Genomic DNA, 23,164 nt, shown 5'->3' on the forward strand with positions numbered 1-23,164 from the left:
CCCAGGCTGGGGTGCAGTGGCATGATCTTGGCTCCCTTCAACCTTCGCTTGCAGGGTTCAAGCGATTCTCCTGCCTCAGCCTCCTGAGTAGCTGGGATTACAGGCGTGCGCCACCACAGTCAGCTAATTTTTGTGTTTTTAGTAGAGACAGTATTTCGCCATGTTGGCCGGGCTGGTCTCGAACTCCTGACCTCGTGATCCACCTGCCTTGGCCTCCCAAAGTGCTGGGATTATAGGTGTGAGCCACTGCGCCTGGCCCACAGCTTTTTAATAACCAAATAAGTTTTCATCCTCATACCATCCTTGTGAAATTTTACAGTTCCTCTTCTGCTACTTTTGATGTGCTATTTTTGCTTCTAGAAACTAACAAACAACAAATTTCCCCTTTCAGTACTAAAATTAGACCTAGTGTTTAGAGTATTTCTCCAAAATTGATATCCTGCAGAACTCCCAACTCATGCAGTTATAGAGATGCTACTGTGGTGCTTAAAGCCAGTGTAGTTTTTCACCTGCTTGAATATATTTATATATACAGACATCACATAGACTGCCTATACCAACGACGTACTCTTGTTTAAAACTACAATTCATAAAATTACAGCATGTATACTTTAACTTGTAAGTGTGGGTTTCTTCTGATATGGTCAGCTGATGCACAAACCCTCAACCTTAAGTTTCAAATATATTTGTATACACTCATATAATTTTCTAATAGCGGAGACGGTGGCCTTTTGAGACTCATTCGTATATTGTCCAACACTCTGGGCATCTTTAGAAGGGCTCACCTGAACAATGTCACTTAAACCTCAATGTGAAGAAAAGTTCTGCTTTGAAAAACAGTTTTGTGGTCACTTCCCCTTTCCTCTCTCTGCAGTCAAATGTGTGCTTTACCTCTGGACAGTAGGGAGGATGTTGGGAGAAGATGTTGACTGATACGTATCTGTATACTAACGTCTTTAAGTTAATTTTACTATCTTACTGCCCCCACCTTCAACCCTTAGCTCTACTTTCTTTGATTAATTTTCTGGTACATCCTGTACGTATTTTTGTAAGGTGTCTATTTGGAAGAAGGCAGGCTGGGAGAAAATCAACACACTCTATAAAACACTCACTCTATTTATATAGAGTGGGTAGTATTGTGTGAGTGGTGGCAAATAAACCAAGCAGTTCCCAGAGGGAAAATGAAAGTGAGATAATTGCTTCCAAAAATTAAAAAGTTGAATTGATAAAAGTGCCAAAATCCAACTGTCTTTCTGAAAACTTGGATCAAAAACTTTTACCATGTGAAATGAAAAAGTGAGGAAGGAAAAAAAAATAGTTTGAAAGAAGGGAGTTCTCATTGATACTTTCCACGGCTGTTATCACTGAATCTAGACAAAAAGTTCCAGATCTCCCTCAATTTAAGATAAACGTCTTTGAACTTGAGCTTGCCAAGAAAGCAAGGCTGACCCCCCACCCTCCGTGTGATATTACTTTTCTCATCCATTATCCTTCTAAAACAGACATTTTGAGACAATTTAGTGATGCGCCATTTCCATCCTGTCGGGGTTCCTTGGGTTTGACATTCAAAAGGGGGCTGGAGGTGCGGAACCCGCCGCACTCCACGGCCAGCGTCCTTTAAAGCCGCCGCCAGCCAGCGCCGCTGTAACCCCGCGCACCGGCAGGTCGCCGGCTCCTGCCCCTTTCAGTCTGCGCCGACGCGGCGGCCGGATCCCGGGGACTCCCCGTGCCGGGAATCTCCCGCCAGCTGCGCGCTGAGTCCAGGCGACGGCAGGAGCACGTGGAGAGGCCGGGTAGCCACAGCGGCAGTTCCAGCCGGGCCCGGCAGCGACATGGAAGGTGAGCCTCCAGCGCGCTTCTTTTCTCCGGGGTCTTTGAGAAGCTTGGCCTGTGCAAGCAGCAGAAAGAGTTTCTTATGAATCTCGGTTTTGCTTCTATTTATTTCTTTTGTCAAAAGTAAATATGAGGTATTTCAAAGGACAAAGCGCGTCGGTTCTCTTACGTCTCTCACTTGTCCTTCCCCCGCCCTTTGGAAAGTGATAACTTCTTTGCAATTTTATTTCTAAAGGGTTGTCAGACATGGGGGGTCTACCCTACATCTGCAGAGGAAGAGCACTTAAGGGTTGTCCCTGAAACGGCTGCAAATCTGGGGGTGGAATAACCAACACTTTTGGATATTTTTTCCTTCGTGGCCTCAGTGTTCATTGGAATTAGGCTAATCTAAGTAACTTGTTTTCTTACAAGGGTAAATGGTGTCATATGGGAAAGGTACATTTTAAAGCGGTTGGCACTTGCAGTTCCCTTGGGATTCGATCTTCTAATGAGTCTTCTTTACCCAACGCAAAAATCAGGTTTACTTTAGGAGTTTCATGTTAATTAATTTTGAAAGTCGTAACGCTATCCTCGCTTCTCAAACATTTTTCATTCTATACTTCCTTGGGATACCTAAAATTTCACACTGCTACTGTAAACTCTTCAGTGGTCTTTTCAACAAGTGTTTCTAAAACCTTGAAAATGGCAAATGCATCTCAACTGGGGGGATGCTGGGATTATGAAATTCAGAATTTCATTCTATTAAAAATGAGATATTGACACCTAACTAAAATGTTACTTTGATAAATATGAAGATTGTGAATATATTCTTCATAATAATGGGAAGATCTCTAACAATGAACTGATCTTTGGCAGCTTTATTTCTAGAGTATATTAAGTTATTAAAATATCAAAAACTTTATGCTTTTAATTTTTTAAATTAGGGGTTGAAAACTTTAAAAATTTTGCATTTTTAACATTTAAATAATGGTCTATTGAAGTGTAATTTTTAACAAAGGTTTTATTGGCTAATAACAAGGAAAAAAAGTCGGGCTATTGTATACTATGGGAAAAATAATTTTTAAAAAGCTCTTATGCTTTAATTATTACAAATGATTAATTTGTTTTTATGAAATTATAAATCAGTACTCTGACACTATTTTTCCTAGCCTTAACCATACCACATATCAAGGATAATGTACAGAATCATGTAAATCTATAGAAACTGGAGTATTTCTCTATAAATGTTAATACTTCCAAATTCATTTATTTAATGTGAAATAAAGAAACTAATCTTATTATATAGAATAAATAAAGAAACATATCTTAGGTTATTGGTGTACTAACACAGATATTTAATAAGCCTGGATGAAGACTCGCTTAAGAAGAAAAGAATGAAAACTTGTGTAGAATTTAATTTAGAATGTGTAGACTATAAATGGAAAGAGAATATAGATCAATAATTTTTAAAAGTTGTGTTTACATGATTAGATTAAATTTATAGGTCCATGGAGATAGTGTAGATTATGCTTAATGCAAAAACTTTAACATTTAAATTTTAAAAAGAGGTTAATTATGTGAATTTGGCTATATTAATGTCAGGTCCTTGAGGATAGAGTGTTTGATGTGGTAAAATACCTAGTTCATTATGGCTACCCAAAATTGACTAATCTGGCCCATGTTTTTGATATTTAAAATATTTTTATATCATCTTGTGGTTTTGATTTAAGTCTAGAATAGAGATTTGGTCTGTAGTGTATACCTCTCTTGGCAATGTAAGAAAGTAGAATACTTCATGGAATACTTTTATTTTCTGCCCAATTTGGGGGTCACATTGATTCATAACAGTTTATTTTACAATGCAATACTGAATATAATTCATTCAACATATAAAGTCATTTAGCAAATTCATTTATCTTTTAATTAATGTATTGAGACTTTCTGTGTATGAAGATGTCAGATGAATAAACTTTTGAAATAGAAATCTTGTAGAAATGAAGATTTAACGCATATACTAAATCAGAAGCTCTAGCTTTTTAATTTTCTCACAATCTGTGACCTTAAATATTTTCTACCCAAAGACTCTTTATGAATCACTAAATTTTATTATTTGTACTATAACATCTCTTCTGTCTGTTATGGTCAGGAAATGAGGTGGTTCACAAACATGAATTTCACAGGTAATGGCAGACTTCTTATTTAATGTAAAACATTTTTATTTTTAACAATATTGAGTAAAAATTTTGCTAAGTATATTTATTACACAGCCCCCTGCTTTATAAGCAAGGTACACAAGAGATAAGTTTATCTCCGCAACTCTGAGTTACTGTTCTGACCATCAGATCATGTATTATTCCATAATATATTCTCACAGGGGTTTTGAGTGATGTAAAGCTGAATGCCCCTACACCAAATATACCCAGGATATTGTACAATTTTTGTCTCCTTCTTGATGTTAGCTTATATTTCTTACCACATAGATTGTTTGGTAGTAGTTTTTTGTTTCAGGTCCCTTTCCATGTTCTGGATGGCTGAGATTAACGGACATAAAGCTTGTAGTTGATGGAATCTGTTTGTCCTCAGTTGTGAGCCTATGGAGGATGAAATACAAAGGTTTTAAGAAACAAAAGCCAGAGAAAGGCCATGGCATCCTGGTAGAACATATTTTTTCAAAATTCCTGTTTGTGCTTCCTATAATCCAGTATGCTATTTCACACTTCCATGTCTTTACTATTATGTTCACCCATTCTCTACTTGGTTATGCCTGCTCATCTTTCAAGACTCTGTTCAGGCATCATCACCATGAAGGCTCTACGATGTCCTTCTTCTGATGACCTCCTCCTAGTGCCTTCTGGTGATCACCCCTACCCACTCTCTCATGTTCCTTCACCTTGGCCAAGGGCCTCTCCTTTCTGTGTATACTTCTACCACATTGTGTTGAAATTATTTATTGATTTGGGTGTTTATTGCGCCTCTGGTCTTTAAGCTTCTGGAGAGCAGAGAATGTGTCTTGTTTTTGTACACTGAGTGCCAAGGACAATTTCCGGTTCATAGAAGGCCCTCAGAATTTGTTGCATTCAATTAAAATAGTGCTGAAAAAGTACTTTTTATTATGTTTATTGTGATGCATTTTATTTAAATAAATTTTTAAAGTAGGAGATTGGGGCTAGTAATTATTTGATAAAACTCTAATTTTAACACTTAAGCTGTATAATTGAAAAAGAAAGCTTGGAAAACAAAAATGTTTTTGGATATTTTTTGCTATACTGTCACTTAAAGCCAATTTTAACAAAATTAGATTTGGGGGTACATGTGCAGATTTCTTACATAAGTATGTTATGTGATGCTGAGGTTTGGGCTTCTATTGATCCTGTCACCCAAATAACAGCCATGATATCCTATTTCATGATATCCTTTTCAACCCTTGCCCTCCTCCCACCCTTCCCCCTTTTAGGGTTCCCAGTGTCTAATTTGGGGGTCACATTAACTCATAACAGTCCATGTGTACCCAGTATTTAGCCCCCACTCGTAAGTGAGGATGTGCGGTATTTGGTTTTCTGTTTCTGTGTTAATTCACTAATAATAATGGCCTCCAGCTGCATCCATGTTGTTGCAAAGGATATGATTTCATTCTTTTTTGTGTAAAGTCAAATTTTAACTGTTAAATTTACATAAGCAGATTTCAGGATCACAATTAGTCTATTAAAATATCCATTGAATATGAGCAGAAATTTGTTTTCTCAGTCAGTAAGATATAGATGATGCCATAAAATTAGCATACATTTTCAAATGATACTTTTAAAATATATTGTTATAAACTTTTCATTCATATAAATGTATATACTTACACTTTTTTAGGACTAAAAGATTGTTGGTAGATCTTTTATCAGACATCCAGTTTTTTGTTTTTTGTTTTTTGTTTTTTTTTCAGAGACAGGCCTCGCTCTGTTGCCCAGGCTACTACAAACTCCTAGGCTCAGATGATCCTCCTGCCTCAGCCTTCTGAGTAGCTAGGACTACAGGCATGCACCACCATAACCTGCTGATTTATTGTACAAACCACTATGACCTGCTAATTTAGTATCTTTTATTTTTTGTAGAAATGGGGGTCTCGTTATGTTGCTCAGGTTGGTCTTGAACTCCTAGCCACAAGTGATCCTTCTGCCTCAACCTTCCCAAGTGCTGGGATTACAGGAGTGAGCCACTGCACCTGGCCTAGATAGATGTCCGACGATAACTGGCTCATATGTCAAGCTATAGTTCCGGAACATGTATGAGAAGAACTGAGTGATTAACGCAGAAACTTGCCTGTAGTAGGTGCTCAATAAATGTTTTTTGTCCTAAGGATTCATTAATTAATTTGAAAAGAGACCCTACACATCACAAGGCCATAGAATGTACTCTGCTATTTAGCCTTTATTAAATTTAGCTCCATATTAACTGGTACATTTATGATAATTAGAAATCATAAGGATGAGGCCAGGAGTGGTGGCTCACGCCTGTAATCCTAGCACTTTGGGAGGCTGAGGCGGGTAGATTGCTTGAGCCTGGGACTTCAAGACCATCCTGGGAAATGTGATAAAAGCCTGACTCTACAAAAACTACAAAAATTAGCCAGGAGTGGTAGCACATGCCTATAGTAACAGCTACTTGGGAGGCTGAGGTAGGAAGATGGCTTGAGCCTGGGAGGTTGAGGCTACCGTGAGCCATGAGCGTGCCCCTGCACTCCAGCCTGGGCAACAGAGCAAGACCCTGTTTCAAAAAAAAAAAAAAATCATAAGGATGACACCAAGGCCTTTTGGATCACTAAAAAAAGATTCAATAATGAAACAATACTTAAAATTTATTTATAATATATGTAGATTGAAAAGTAATCTGTGGCCGGGCGCGGTGGCTCAAGCCTGTAATCCCAGCACTTTGGGAGGCCGAGACGGGCGGATCACGAGGTCAGGAGATCGAGACCATCCTGGCTAACATGGTGAAACGCCGTCTCTACTAAAAATACAAAAAACTAGCCGGGCGAGGTGGCGGGTGCCTGTAGTCCCAGCTACTCGGGAGGCTGAGGCAGGAGAATGGCGTGAACCTGGGAGGCGGAGCTTGCAGTGAGCTGAGATCCCGCCACTGCACTCCAGCCTGGGCGACAGAGCGAGACTCCGTCTCAAAAAAAAAAAAAAAAAAAAAACAAAAGAAAAGTAATCTGTGTATAACTTTATTAATTAATATTACTATATAACTCATCAAAATACTTTTATCCCTAGTGATTCTGAATGGGATTATTTTTTCAGCCTAATTGAAATCTGGTTTTTGCATCCAAAATTAAAGGTGTTTTTTTTTTTTTTTTTTTTTTTTTTTTTTTTTTTTTTTTTGTTAAAAAGTTATTTTAAAAATGTAAGGAATGGGCACAGTGGCTCACACCTGTAATCCCAGAACTTTGGGAGGCAAAGGTGGGAGGATTTCTTGAGGCCAGGAATTTGAGACCAGCCTGGGCAACATGGTGAGGCCCTATTTCATAAAAAATAATAATAAAATAAAAATAAATTGGCCTTGTGTGGTGGTGTGCACCTGTAGTCCCAGCTACTTGGGAGGCTGAGGTGGGAGGATGGCTTGACCTGGGAGTTTGAGGCTTCAGTTAGCTGTAATGACGCCACTGCACTCCAGCATGGGCAACAGAGTGAGAACGTGTCTCAACAACAACAAAAAATTTAAGTCCAAAGTGGTATAGAGTAAATGAAAATAATATGGAATTACCATATTATATTAGATACCAATACCATATGACAATATTCTGTTAGATATTTGTCCAATCCAGGAGATAGTTAATAGCTAGGTACTTGATGTTTGCAGGCACCTGTAGTCCAGTTACTCGGGTGGCTGAGACAGGATAATTGGTTGAACCCAGGAGGCGGAGATTTTGGTGAGCCAAGATCGCGCCACTGCACTCCAGCCTGGGCGACAGAGCGAGACTCCATCTCAAAAACAAACAAACAAACAAAAAAAACAAAAAAAGCAAACAAACAAACAAACTAGGTGCTTGATAATGGATATGAAACAAAGTACATTACTCTTTGCTTATTGTCAGTACTTAAAATCAGCTTACTGCGTGATTTTTTGTAACAGTGGAATTGGCAATATGTCACAAATTGTACTTAGTAGTATTCTTACAGATGAAATTTTCGGCACATTAGGTTATTGTGGGTTTACAAAGGAAAGTTTTCTTTCTTTCTTTTTTCTTTAAATAGAGACAAGGTCTTGCTGTGTTACCCAGGCTGGTCTTGAACTCCTGAGCACAAAAGATTCTCCTGCCTTGGCCTCCCAAAGTGCTAGGATTACAGGTGTGAGCCACCAATGCCCAGCCAATGAAGGAAACTTTTAAAATAAGAAATGGAAAACATTTCAATACTGTCACTCGTGAAACAGTACAAAGCTATTATTTTTCTACTCTGAATTATCTAAGGATTATTCAACTAGGTTTCTTGTTTATTTTGTTGATTAATACACCTATAGCCCCTTCTAGACTATTAATTTCCAAAGTTTAGGGGTCTCTCTTTTTTTTTTTAAATTTTTGAGATGGGATCTCTCTACATTGTAAGCTGGTCTCAAACTCCTGGGCTCAAGCAATCCTCCCACCTCATCCTCTTGAGTAGCTGGGACTAGAGGCATGTGCCACCATGCATAACTAGGGATCTTTTCATAACTGATGGTAACTAGTACCCAACCCAGTCCCCAGCACATAGTAGGCCTGTAGTCATATTTGTTTAATAAATTAATGAATGAGTTGCCTGTGTGTTTGGTCACTTGACTCTTTACTTGCCCAGCTTTTACAGTAAAAGGGAGGAAGGAAAATAGAGACATTCAAACTGGTAAATTTTGCTGGCTAATTTTTAAAGGTACTGTTAAAGGTTTAGTAGAAGAGATTGAAGTATTGGCTAAATCCAATGTGCGAATATTGCCATTTTTCTAATCCACACCCCCCACAAAATACAATGCCTTCTAACTTTTGGCTTTATTTAATAATTTTGGTACATTTTTTATTTCAGTGAAGCACTGCAGTTTCCACAAAAACCATTTCTTCACAATAGATGTTTTGATTCTTAAAATTGTTGAACATAACTTCACTTAATTTGAATACTCTATCACAGCAACATCAGTTCATTTAAGAAGTACTGTCTATTAGAGAGACTATTAATTTGCCAGAATGTTTGGCACATCAGAACAATTTCCTGTTTCCTAGAGGAGTCTGTGGATATGAGAAAAAGATCACTCTCACAAACCTATAACATTTTTATGGATATAGAATTACATCATAACTGATGGAAAATATTGTCCAGTATGAAAACTGGAAGTAACTAATTTTATTTATTTAACAACTAATCATTTTTGCTGTCATCTACCTCTATTTCTTAGTTAAGAAATCCCTTAACCTAGACTGCTAAGAATCACTAATAGTTTATTTATATGCTTGCATACTGTGTAGGCAGTTCCACACATGTCCTTCACGGGCCAACTTGATTTAAATTTCATTTGAATTTCACATAAAATTCCAGACTTTAAAGTATTGAAGATGATCAGTGTATAAATTTATCCTCTGACCTCAGAATGAGACTTTTTTTTTCCAAATATTAAAATTTTATAAATGTGATGAGTAAAATCATGGTGCTGCTGGTCTTTTTTCTCCTGTGCATATTTTCACATGTAAAATTATTATTATTATTATTATTATTTTGAGACAGAGTCTGGCTCTTGTTGCCCAGGCTGGATGCAGTGGTATGATCTCGGCTCACTGCAACCTCCGCCTCCCAGGTTCAAGCAATTCTCCTGCCTCAGTCTCCCGAGTAGCTGGGATTACAGGTGCCCGCTACCATGCCCGGCTAATTTTTGTACTTTTAGTAGAGACAGTATGTCACCTTGATGGCCAGGCTGGTCTTGAACTCCTGATCTCAGATGATCCGCCCTTCTTGGCATCCCAAAGTGTTGGGATTACAGGCGTGAGCCACCGTGCTGTAAGTTATTTAAGTAAGAATATTATTAAGAGTTTGTGACCAGCCTGGCCAACGTGGTGAAACCACAGTGAAATCTACTAAAAATACAAAAATTAGCTGGGCGTGGTGGCACGTGCCTGTAATCCCAGCTACTCGGGAGGCTGAGTCAGGAGAATTGCTTGAACCCATGAGGCCTAGGTTGCAGTGAGTGGAGATTGCACCACTGCACTCCAGCCTGGGTGACAGAGCCAGACTCCGTCTCAAAAAATAAATAAATAAGTAAATAAATAAATAAGAATATTACTAACTGTCTTATTCCCTGTACTTCATTAAGTGCTTGTAAAGGCTAAGGCTCAGGTGCTTGGGGCATGTTTCTGTCACAGTATAGTAATCAACTACTCACTAACAAGGACATGTGACATGTAACCTTACAAGCATTTAAAAGATTTATAATATACATGTTATATTGTACATATACAATATATATTGTATATTAGAATACATGTTACATCATCATTGTATACTATAAATCTTAAATGCTTATAATAAGGTTAGGGCAATTCTTGTTTGATTTTTATGTTCAGAATTAAATAAAATGAATGTTAAATATTTTTGCGATTCAACTTTGAAGCAAAGCTTACTTACATCCTTTCTCAAGTTTCTGGGAATAGTTTAATTAAAAACTGTTCTGAAATAATAAGGTGAAGCACTCCTGCCTCAGCCTCCTGAGTAGCTAGGATTACAAGCGTGTGCCAATACTGCCAGACTAATTTTTCAGATTTGAATTAGTAGGGCTAGGAGACCAGAATGCACAAGCAAGTACATAGATTCTAAGTGTGCAATAGCACACTTCTCAATAGCTTCTCAATAGCACAATTCTCAATAAAAGGAATTTGGAGATTCTCAAAGGACTCTACAGATATCCATTACAAACATCAATGACCTGGCATGGACTTAGTTGCCCCAGACCTAAACAACTAGAACATGTTTACACATAATCCAATTTGGGGAGGGAGATCCAATCTATATAATAGGACAGATAATGATTGAACAAGTCGATATTAGGAATTCATGTAGTGCTTATAGATTTTATAACTACTGTAACTCTACACGGTGATACTTGATGATTATATGATGACCTTGAGGTGTTTCACCATTAGTCTCACATTTCAACAAGAATTAGGATTAGACACAAAAACAAGACAAAAACTTGTTTTTTTGCAACAGAACACGGTTTATACCAAAATCTTATGTGGGATCAGATGCAAGTGTAATGTTCCAAATGAGAGACTGGAGAAGGAGCAGGAGACCACTGTTAAGCCCATCTTCCTCTTGCCATAGATCAGCACCTGTGGCAGCCCTCTGCAACCCTGGATTCCATAAAACACATTTTGAAAATGACTGATTTAGACCGTCACATGTTTTTCCTACTAGTAACCCTGTATCTATACTTGCCTCTTTTAATCTGTTTTGAGGATTGCTGCCAGAATGATCTTCCAAAATATAAAGTTATCCTCCTACTCAAACACCATTTAAAATATTTTTTAGTTGGACATTTAAGATACTTCACAACGTAGCTTCAGTACCTTTCCAGCGGTATCTTCTGTCCTCTAATGTGACTCTGGACTGCTTAGTATTCCCTGTTCAGGCATTGCTTTCCCTCACTCCCAATTTTTCTAATGCTGTTCTTCCAACTCAACAAGTCCAAAAATGAACTAATTTTCTCTCCATTACAAACCAACTTCTTCTGACTTCCCAGCACTGTGAATAGCACCACAATCATGCCAACTGAAATCCTCACTTATCCATTATGGTCTATTCCAAATGCCGTCTCCTTTAGGAAGCCATCCCTCATTCTAAGAGGAATCCTCCCTTTTCTGAAACATAGTGACATTTTGTACTATCTAATGACTTCAAGGCTCTAACTCTGTTTTATGTTCAAACATGACGCATTTTTGCATGGTTTTAGTACACTGTAATTTGTCTAGGATTGCAATTACCATGTACATTGAGGGAGGATTTTTTTGTTTAGTTTAGAGCTTAGCCTCTTTTACCTTTTTATTATTGTTTTTTATTTAATCCATGGTTTTATTTCCTTGTTTTTAAAATTTTATTTCCTTGTTTTTTTTTTTTTGAAATTGATGCAGCATGCATCCTTCTGCATTTAGCTATGGCATTCATGGTGATTCTATAAATATGTCTATCTGCCTTATTCTGTCTTCTGGAATAATTGTGCTGGTGCATTTGCATTTTGAATATAGAGTATTATTTACTCTCACTTATTTCACCTTTATATTACAATTGGGACTTTGTTTTTTTGGTTTTTGTTTTTTTTGTTTGAGACGGAGTCTTGCTGTGTCACCCAGGCTGGAATGCTATGAGGTGATCTAGGCTCGCTGCAACCTCCGCCTCTCGGGTTCAAGCGATTCTCCTGCCTCAGCCTTTTGAGTAGCTGGGGTTACAGGCATGCGCCACCACGCCCAGCTAATTTTGTATTTTTAGTAGAGACAGGGTTTCACCATATTGGCCAGGCTGGTCTCGAACTCCAGACCTCGTGATCCACCTGCCTCGGCCTCCCCAAAATTCTGGGATTACAGGCGTGAGCCACCATGCTCGGCCTACTTTTTTTTTTAGACGGAGTTTCGCTCTTGTTGCCCAGGATGGAGGGGAATGGCGCGATCTCAGCTCACTGCAACCTTCACCTCCCAGGTTCAAGCAGTTCTTCTGCCCCAGCCTCCCGAGTAGCTGGGATTACAGGCATGTGCCACCACACCCCGCTAATTTGTATTTTTAGTAGAGACAGGGTTTCTCCATGTTGGTCAGGCTAGCCTCGAACTCCTGACCTCAGGTGATCCACCTGCCTTGGCTTCCCAAAGTGCTGGAATTACAGGTGTGAGCCACCGCTCCTGGCCTGTTATTTTTTTTAAATAAAAAAAATTTTGACCAGCATTGCTTACAGTTTAAACAGTATCAGCAAAACCTATCATCACTCTGATAGCATACATTGCATCAGTGGTGGGTCGTCTTCACATATGTACTTAACATATGTTTTTTATTGTTTAAAAGATTTTAAAAGATAGTTGAAGAATGACAGTTTTATAACATTTAATTTTGAGGAATCTTGTAATACAACATTTATTATACAATATAATTCAAAAGTCAGAAATCTTCATTCTTCATTCTAAAACTATTTATTGAATACCTGTTTTGTGCCACATATGCAAAATACTGGCAATACAGTGGTGAACAAGGCAGGCAAAGCTTTGGCCCTTACAGACCAAAGAACAAGTAATAACAATTGAAATAATTAAATTTATGCTAAGTGCTATGAAGGAAATAAAAAGAATGCTAATATGGAGAGTAATGGTAGGAGGCAGGCTCAGGAACCTCTCCTCTAAAGAAGAGGTCTGGCTAGTGATAGGAATTTGGCTTTGGCTGTCTTCTTCAGCAAATAGATGATTTTTTTTTTTTTTTTTTTTTGTGAGATGGGATCTCACTCTTGTCACCCAGGCTGGAGTGCAGTGGCACAATCTTGGCTCACTGCAACCTCCGCCTCCGGGGTTCAAGCAATTCTCCTACCTCAGCCTCCTGAGTAGCTAGGATTACAGGTGCACACCACCACGCCTGGCTAGTTTTTGTATTTTTAGTAGAGAACAGGGTTTCACCTTGATGGTCAGGTTGGTCTCGAACTCCTGACCTCTTGATCCGCCCGCCCCGGCCTCCCAAAGTGCTGGGGATTATGGGCATGAGTCACCGCGCCCAGTCAATGATATTTAAAACCAAGGGAATGAATGGGATCACCTAAACAGAGAATATATTGAGAGAAGTGCTCTTAGGATAGTGCCTGGAGACATACCTCATTTGGTCAGGTAGAGGAGAAGCCAGCAAAAGAGAAAGAGCAGCCAGTGAGACAGGAAGAAAACCATCAGAGTGTGGTGTAACGGAATTCAAGAAAGGAGAGTATTTCATGAAGGAGTGGGTGGTCAGCTATGTTGAATGTGGCTGAGAAATCAAGCAAGATAAGGACAAAGAGTGTGGTTGGTTTTGGCAACATAACACTTGCTAGTGACCTTGACAAAAGTGGTTTCTGTGGAGTGGTGGGGATGGAAACCAAATCGAAGTGGTTAAAGCGGGAATGGGAATAGAGGAAGTAGAGACGTTGATTACAAACCATTTTTTCCAGAAGTTTAGCTATGAGGGTGAAGAAGAGAAATCAGTGGGATATTGCTGGAGGGAAATGTGGATTAAGAGAGGTTTTTTGTTTGTTTTTGTTTTTCAAAGATAAGTGACATTTACACTATCTGTAGCTTAAGTTTATTGAAATAAAAATACCGATATTGAAACATTTGAAATCCCAATTTGCAGGGAAGTTTGGGGAATTAGTGATCACTGAAAACATCTTCATATTTAGTTTATGCATGACATGTAAATCAATTTGATTTTTAAGCTATATATGGAACCCATTCAGTGAGTGGTTGGTGTAGATGCAACTTATAAAAATTCTGTAGCAGAATCATGAGAAACTCTTGAAATTCAAAGTTTTTTTCAAAAGCAAGAAGATATTGTTATAATTGCATTTCTTAGCTTTAGGATTTAGGTATTTGGAGATGTGTCGGTGTTCAATGGATTTTCTTTAAATCAAGGAATAACATACAATTAAAGTGCACATATCTTTTATATGTAGTTTGATTATTTTTCATCTATATACAACCTTGCAGATCAACATATGGAACATTTGCATCATCTCAGAAGGTTTCCTTGTGTCCATTTATTGTTAATTTCTCCCTTTGCCCGAAATTAATCACTATTCAGACTTCTATCCTCATAGGTAGTTTTCCTGTTGTTGAATTTCATATAAATTAATTATACAGTATATGCTTTTCTGGAGTCTAGCTTCTTTTCCTCAATAGATTTTTGAGATCCATCCAAGTCATTATATTTATTAGTAGTTCACTGTCTTTTATTATTGAGTAGTATGGATATATCACAATTTATACCTTCTGCTATTGATGGACAATTGATTGTTTCCAGTGTTTGGCTGTATTACAAACATTCTTTTGCATGTCTTTTGGTGGACATATATATATTCATGTCTCTTGAGTATATACCTAGGTGGCCAGGCACTGTGGCTCACGCCTGTAATTCCCCCACTTTGGGAGACCGAGGTGGGCAGATCACTTGAGCCCAGGAATTCAACACCACCCTGAGCAACATGGTGAAATCCTGTCTCTACAAGAAAAAGTACAAAAATTAGCCAGGCCTAGTGGTGTGCGCCTGTAGTCCCAATACTGGGAGGTCAAGGCTGCAATGAGCCATGATCACACTACTCCAGCCTGAGTGACAGAGCAAGACTCTCTCTATATATAAATATATATATATAAAAAACATATATATATATAATATATATAAAATACACACACACACACACACACACACCAGGACTACCATTTCTGGGTTCTAATGTAGGTGTATGTTTAGCTTTGATACATATTGCCAAAGAGTTTCCAAAGTGGTTGGATCAGTTTACCCTCCCACTAGCAATGTCTGAGAGTTACACTTGTTCCACATCTTTTTGTTAACACTTGCTATTATCAGTCTTTTTAATTTTTGCCATTCTTATGGGTGTGTAGGGAGTGGTATTTCATTGTGGTTTTAATTTGCATTTTCCTGATGAGTAATTACATTGAATGTCTTTTCTTACATTTATCGGCCATTTGGATCCTCTTTCCTGAAGTGTCTAAGGTCTTCTGGTCATTTAGGTTTTTTTTTTTTTCTTTTTTTTTTCTCTTGAGACAGAGTCTCCCTCTGTCGCCCAGGCTGGAGTTCAGTGGCGCAATCTTGATTTACGGCAGCCTTCACCTCCCAGCGATTTTCCTGCCTCAGCCTCCTGAGTAGCTGGGATTACAGGTGCCCACCACCATGCCTGGCTAATTTTTGTATTTTTAGTAGAGATGGGGTTTCACCATATTGGCCAGGCTGGTCTCAAACTCCTGACCTCAGGTGATCCGCCTGCCTTGGCCTCCCAAAGTGCTGGGGTTACAGGCATGAGCCACTGCACCCAGCCAGGAATGTGTACTTTGTCAGCTGTGTAATATAAAGACTTTCTCCCAGTCTTTAACTTGTTTATTTTTCTTAATCTATTTGATGAACAGAATTCATAATTTTAATGAAGACTAGTTGATCAGTTTCTTTTTTGTGACTAAGTGCTGCTTATATCTTGCTAAAGAATTCTTTGTGGGGCACATTGGCTCCCGCCTGTAATCCTAGCACTTTGGGAGGGTGAGGTGGGAGGATCATTCAAGGCCAAGAGTTTAAGACCAGCCTGGGCAACATAACGAGACCCCATCTCTCCAAACATTTTTTAAAACATTAGCTGAGGATGGTGATGCACACCTGTAGTCCCAGCTACTCAGGAAGCTGAGGTGGGCAGATTGCTTAAGCCCAGGAGTTCGGGGCTGCAGTGAGCTATGTCATGTCCCTGCATTCCAGCCTGTGCAACAGAGTGAGACCCTGTCTCTGAGAAAAAAAGAAAAATCTTTATCTACTCCAGGGTCATGAAAATATTCTGTTTTCCTCTAGAAGTTTGATTGTTTCGACTTTCATATTTGGCTCTGTTACCCACTTCAAATTAATGATTTTATTTTTGGCTCCAGCTATTTTACAGTTATAAAACTAGGCTTCATTTCAATATGTTGGATTCAATCATTTTACCAGAAACATCTTTTTAAAGTAGTAATGACTGGCCGGGTGCGGTGGCTCACGCCTGTAATCCCAGCACTTTGGGAGGCCGAGGCGGGCGGATCACGAGGTCAGGAGATGGAGACCATCCTGGCTAACACGGTGAAACCCCATCTCTACTAAAAATACAAAAAATTAGCCGGGCGTGGTGGCGGGCGCCTGTAGTCCCAGCTACTCGGGAGGCTGAGGCAGGAGAATGGCGTGAACCCAGGAGGCAGAGCTTGCAGTGAGCCAAGATCGCGCCACTGCACTCCAGTCTGGGCCACACAGCGAGACTCTGTCTCAAAAATAAATAAATAAATAAAGTAGCAATGACATGAAATGCCCATTTTTCCTTTTCTCTCTGCATGTTCATTTGGTAGCATGTGATATACAAGGTAAAATTGGAATATACGTTTTTGTCTACAACTTCAGGGTAACTGACCTTTTCAGGAAAATAACACTAGACACTGACTTTGTTGTTTTAACTACAGTTGTCAGCAATTCCCCTGCGCCCCACGGTCTACGATTTCCTTATTAAACACATAATCTAGTAGAAAAAATGGAATGCATTATTTTTTTAAAGGGGGAGGGTAGGAAGAACTGAAATAGTAACATGGTTATATTTGATCTGGTGTTTTTAAACAAGCAGTCTTGATGTTTCTTAACATTTACCTTAGCTCAAGGAAATAGGGAAGGAAGTATTTCATGACTGGAGGAATTACTCTCACTTTAACGCATGTCTTTGTTTTTGTTATCTTCCTTTCCCCCCAGTCAGCAATAGTGCACAGTCAGTTGAGGTGTTTGAAATTAACTGGATCCAAAATCTCTTCTAGTTCTGGCCTTCTAAAATCTATAATCTGTATAGGAAGGCATTTAAAACACGATTTAAATTCTCTGAAGCAACAGTAAAACTCGAGACAAATCCTGCTTCTCTTCTTAATGTGTCACTGATTTTGTGCCCTTGGGCAATTACTGGCCTTTATGTTTTTTGGCATTATTTGTTTCTTGGATTTTGTCTGTAAAATGGGGAAAATAATAAATGCCATTGCCCCTATTTATCTTCCAGAAATGTTACGAGAAAAAAAGAAATCTCATTGCACTATTAAGCTGAGTGCTTGATGCCACGTTTTTGGAGAGCCACAGGCAAACAAAAACGGGTTCAGAAGACAGCTCTCACCATGGTCAAGAAACTGAGTGGTAGCATCTGAGCTATCCTGTTATACTTATCCTGTATGTTATAGTTATCCTGTATGTTCCCAGAAAGCTGAACTAGGACCTGAAATAGACATTTTGGAAATTTGAGTTCAGCTACATTTAAGAAAGAATACTTTTAACTACTAGAGTTTTTCTGAAATGGAAAGGAATAACTTCTGTATTATTCTAAGGATTCAAGCAGAGGCTGTATAACCCAAGTAGGGGGATATTAGGGGACATTCAAACATCAGATGGCAGAGGAAGGAGAGGTAAGCTAGTTACGATAATAATTTCAATTCTAATATGCTAATTTCATCAGTGATAGGGATCATTTTTCATCCTACAGAACTGTTCTTGTACTGATGGAATTTGAGGAATGATTATATATGACGGTGATAGGGAAAACTGGTAAAGGATTTTGCAGAAATGACAACTAACACTTCTCTGCCACATTTATGGACCCAGGTGTTAATGTTGCAATTGTGAAAACTTTCTAGTAATCAGTGCCTCAATTTCTAAAACTTTTACTTAAAAAGTAAAAGTGAACATTTTAGATAAGATAAACTTTTTCTTTTTTAAAAAGAGGTATGGGTATAAAGGACTCCACTTACTATTATAAAGAAGGAATGGAATATCAACATTCAGAGACAGCTTTCTGGCAGCTGTCAGGCACCAGAGGTGGCTGGCAGCTGGCAAACTCAATACAGGCTTCTTTCTGAGATTTGACATTTTGCTTTCCTTTAGTGCTTATACTTCCTACTGGGAAAACAGACCATGGAGTAGAAATATGATCTCTGAAATTAAGAGGAAAATTTTGTTAGCTAATATTCTTAATTGAATGGTAATTATTTAATAGTACAGTATTAGAAATAAAGGCAAGTTTATAACCATTAGAATCAAAAACATGATTGCACATTTTGTTGCAAAGGTAATTATTTGGTTTTGTTCATAGATAATTTATATTTGAACTAATAGGTAACGCATTCATATGTGAACTTCCATGAAATCTCAGTTAACTAGACTCCTGCCATTTCCAAGTTTAAGTTTTATTTATAATCTGCCCCTTTTCATTTTATAGCACATGAAATGTTAGAAACTCTGGAAAAAAAAAAAAGAACCTTGGTATCTTAAAAAAACTAACTGGTGAAAAGATTTATATAGTATCATTGTCAATGAAAAGAGAATCTAAAAGACTAAAAACAAATTTGAAATTGTCATCCCTCAGTAAGCATGTGATGAAGTCTCATTTTCTATACTGGCAGAAAACAATTCGAGATTGCTAGAATGGCTATGAAGAGCTATGAATGGGAGAGTGCTGTGGAACACTGCAAAAGAAATAAGCTTTGGCCGGGCGCGGTGGCTCACGCCTGTAATCCCAGCACTTTGGGAGGCCGAGGTGGGCGGATCACAAGGTCAGGAGATCGAGACCATGGTGAAACCCCGTCTCTACTAAAAAATAGAAAAAAATTAGCCGGGCGCAGTGGCGGGCGCCTGTAGTCCCAGCTACTCGGGAGACTTAGGTAGGAGAATGGCGTGAACCCGGGAGGCGGAGCTTGCAGTGAGCCGAGATTGCGCCACTGCACTCCAGCCTGGGCGACAGAGTGAGACTCCGTCTCAAAAAAAAAAAAAAAATAAGCTTTAACTTTTACAGTCTAATATTAATATGTCAGTATCTCAGTAATAGAATAGTTGTGTCCGTTAGAAGATGTGTTATTTAAGAGATAAGGTGTTAATGGAAAACACTTATGTTTTAATTAAACCTTAAAACATATCAGGAGATTGGTTATTTAGTTGTGGAAAGAGCAAAAAGACAAATGAAATAGGTATTAACTAGAGTTTTCTGCTAGATTACAACTCTGGCTTTTAAGTGAGATAAGAAAATGGTTTTATCTAATGATACCAAAAAATCCTGATGAAAACATGATGCTAAGTGTATATTTGTATACATACATGTATGTTCATTTTAAAATATTTTATCTGGATATTTGGCATCCTGAGGTGGATATTTTTACCCTCTGAAAAGTCACATTAATTTTTCAATCACTGACATTTGTAAAGTGCTTTGTATGAAAGGTGCTGTCTAAATGTTTTATTTCTTTGATTACTGCATCAATGAAAACCACAACTTTCTCTTCAAATTCCAATTGCAGGGTTTTGAAAGTAACCATAGAAGTATTAGTAATAGACCTAGAACAGGGCTCCATACACTGTTTCTGTAAAGGACCAGATAGCAAATGTTTTAGGCTTTGCGGGTCATATGGTCTCTGTCACAACTACTTAGTTGGACTGGTGGAGTACAAAAGCAGCCACAGACAATATACAAATGAATGGGTTTAGCTGTGTTCCAATAAAACCTTTTTTTTTTTTTTTTTTGGAGACAGAGTCTCGGCCTGTTGCCCAAGGCTGGAATGCAATGTGGCAATCTCGGCTCATTGAAACTTCTGCCTGTCAGGTTCAAGCGATTCTCCTGCCTCCCCTTCCTGAGTAGTTGGGATTATAGGCACCTGCCACCAAGCCTGGCTAATTTTTTTTTGTATTTTTAGTAAAGACGGGGTTTCACCATGTTGGCCAGGCTGGTCTCAAACTCCTGACCTCAAGTGATCACCTGCCTTGGCCTCCCAAAGTGCTGGGATTACAGGTGTGAGCCACTGCACCTGGCCTCCGATAAAACTTTATTGATGAACACTGCAATTTGAACTTTATAAAATGTTCAAGTGTATTCTTCTGATTTTTAAAAACCACTTAAAAATGTAAAAACCATTCTTAGCTCACAGGCAGTACACTAACTGGCAGTGAGCCATAGTTTGCAAAACCTTGATCTAGTGTGTTCGTAGGGATCAACAATAGAGATATAAAACTTCACTTGTTCATTCAACAAATATTTATTCAGTGTCCATCATGACCTGACACTAGTGTGGGGGCTGAAGATACAGCAATACAAAACAGACAACATCCCTGTTCTCATGGAGCTTACATTCTTGTGGGGAAAGACAGATTTTAAAAAATGAGTGATGATGATCTGGGAGGCCGAGGCGGGTGGATCACCTGAGGTCAGGAGTTCGAGACCAGCCTGACCAACATGGAGAAACCCCGTCTCTACTAAAAATACAAAATTAGCTGAGCGTGGTGGCACATGCCTGTAATCCCAGCTACTCAGGAGGCTGAGGCAGGAGAATCTCTTGAACTGGGGAGGTGGAGGTTGCGGTGAGCTGAGATCATGCCATTGCACTGTAGCCTGGACAACAAGAGAAAAAAAAAAAAAAAAAACAAAAAAAACCACTCCGTCTCAAAAAAAAAAGAATGATGGTGATTAGGAAGAAATTTTATAAAGAAAAATAAAGCAAGGTAAGAGGAAAGAAAATGATAATGGAGGATGACATTTTACGTAGGGTAATAGGTAAACCTTGTTTGAAAAGGTGACTTAAGCAGATACCTGAACGAAAAGAGAAATTGAGCCAAGTGGCTTCTAGGAGGAAAGCATTATAGTCAGGGGGAAGGGTAAATGTGAAGGCCTTGCGGCAGGAGCATGCTTTCCCTGTTCAAATAACAGGAGAAATGTAGACAATTGATGAGATTTATATTTCAACAAAATTAACCCACTCCAAGATTCTTCCATCATTTGCACCAGCTATGTATAAACATCAGTACAGGAAACTATATTTCTATCAAAAGCAACATAGGGACTCTTCCTACTTAACTTTGTAGAGCATTCTTTTGGAAAATATTTCAAAGCTATGTTGACTGCCTACACATTAAAAAGACCACAGTAGACCCCATCAAATGGAAACTTTTTGTGGGTTTGTTAGGGGGGACTGAAGTGTAAAGAAGTTACAAAATGATTGATTAAAAACTAAGATGTTTTTGCTGCATTTAGAAATATTTAACAAGTTTCTGGTCTTCAACTGGGAGTTCCTTCACCATCTGTCCACTCCTGTCTTTGAATGGGCTTCCTGCCCCTATAAATAGCTTGAAGTTTAGGAAGGGAAATGTACTTCAATCTATCTTGTTGTTGTGTTTTAATTTAGTAGTTAAGAAGAACATTCATGTGGCCCGATCATAGACCGTTTTCGTATCTCTTTTAAGTTATGAATGCTAAGGTAGTTAGAATCTCATTTTTTCTCTTAGAAACTACACTCAGTTACTTCTGGTGTTATTTACAGTACACAAAGGACACTTTAAAAACATTGAGAGCTATTTAAATGTCAGAGGGTTTAAAATGTTCAGGGGACCAAGACCTTTTGCCTTTAGTTCACCAAATCAAAAGCCATCTTTCTGTGTAGTGACTAAAAGATGTTCCCACACGAAGGTTGCTCATGCAAAAGCTTTGAGCTAGTTTTCAGTCTTTCTTTTTTTCCCCTCCGTTAAGAATCCTTTCAGCATGCAGTTGAAAGTTTCATAGTTAGCGTTTTTAAAAAACACTATCAAACTTACAGAAAAGTTGCAATACAGCACAAAAAAGCTTTTTTTCCCTGCAAGTTTTGAAAGTAATGTTGCTGACACGGTGTTCTATCCCTCCCCTATGATTTAGTGTATGTGCCCTGCCCTCACAATAAAATAATCAAAACCAGGAAATCAACACTGATACATTACTACCATTCAATCTTCAGACCCCATTCAGGTTTCTCCAATTGCTTCTATGATGTTCTTTACCACAAGAGATTTCGGTTCAGAATCACACATTGCTTGTCGTGTCATGTCTCTTTCCTCTCCTTCAGTCTGGAACAGTTCCTCAATCTTTCATGACCTTGAAACTTTTGAGGATTATAAGCCAGCTGCTTTGTAAACTATCCCTGCAAATTTGAGTTTGGTTGTTTCTTTATGATTTGATTCGTGTTTTGCATATTTGGCAGGAATATCACAGAAGTGATGCTGTGTTCTACTCACTATCCCAAGGCACATAATTTTTGTTTGTCCCATTACTGATGATGATCACATGTAACTTTGCTCAGTTACAGTGATATCAAACAGGCTTTTCCGTTATATAGGTGCTCTTTTCTTTCAACCTTGTAATTAATAAGTATTTTTGGAGAGAAGCACTTTGAAACTATATAAATATCCCATTTGTCATCAGACTTTTAATTTTTTCATTTATTAATATCAGAATGTACTCATGAATTTCTGGTTTTTTTAATGGGTTATAATCTAATACTATTATTATCTTTATGCTCCCTTGTCCCAGATTTGGCCAATGGAAACCCCTTCAAGATGACTGCTCTGTCCTTTTAAGATATCCTCTTCATTCTGTGAGCACTTCCTTGCTTTCTGGCACAGCAAAATGTTCCGGACTCATGTTTTCAATTCTCATGTCTTAGCCACCCCAGTAGCTGGTACTACAGGTATGCGCCACCATACCTGGCTAATCTTTGTATTTCTAGTAGAGATGGGGTTTCGCCACGTTGGCCAGTCTTTTCTCAAACACTTGAGGCTGAGGCGGGCCTCAAATGATCCACCTGCCTCAG

The 23,164-nt window shown here is 38.5% G+C and overlaps 1 protein-coding gene across 1 annotated transcript in view; it reads left to right on the forward strand.

Annotated features, from left to right (window-relative positions):
• Positions 1 to 1,063: 1,063 nt before the first annotated feature.
• The window catches only part of IKZF3 (IKAROS family zinc finger 3), a 103,686-nt gene continuing 81,585 nt past the window's right edge, over positions 1,064 to 23,164 (forward strand). Inside the window, exon 1 of the mRNA XM_008012834.3 lies at positions 1,064 to 1,839. Within this exon, the coding sequence (XP_008011025.1) occupies positions 1,833 to 1,839 (7 nt within the window). The 5' untranslated portion in view covers positions 1,064 to 1,832. The remainder of the gene's footprint in view (positions 1,840 to 23,164) is intronic.

The sequence above is a fragment of the Chlorocebus sabaeus genome, chromosome 16 (assembly GCF_047675955.1).
Source record: "Chlorocebus sabaeus isolate Y175 chromosome 16, mChlSab1.0.hap1, whole genome shotgun sequence".
Classification (NCBI taxonomy): domain Eukaryota; kingdom Metazoa; phylum Chordata; class Mammalia; order Primates; family Cercopithecidae; genus Chlorocebus; species Chlorocebus sabaeus.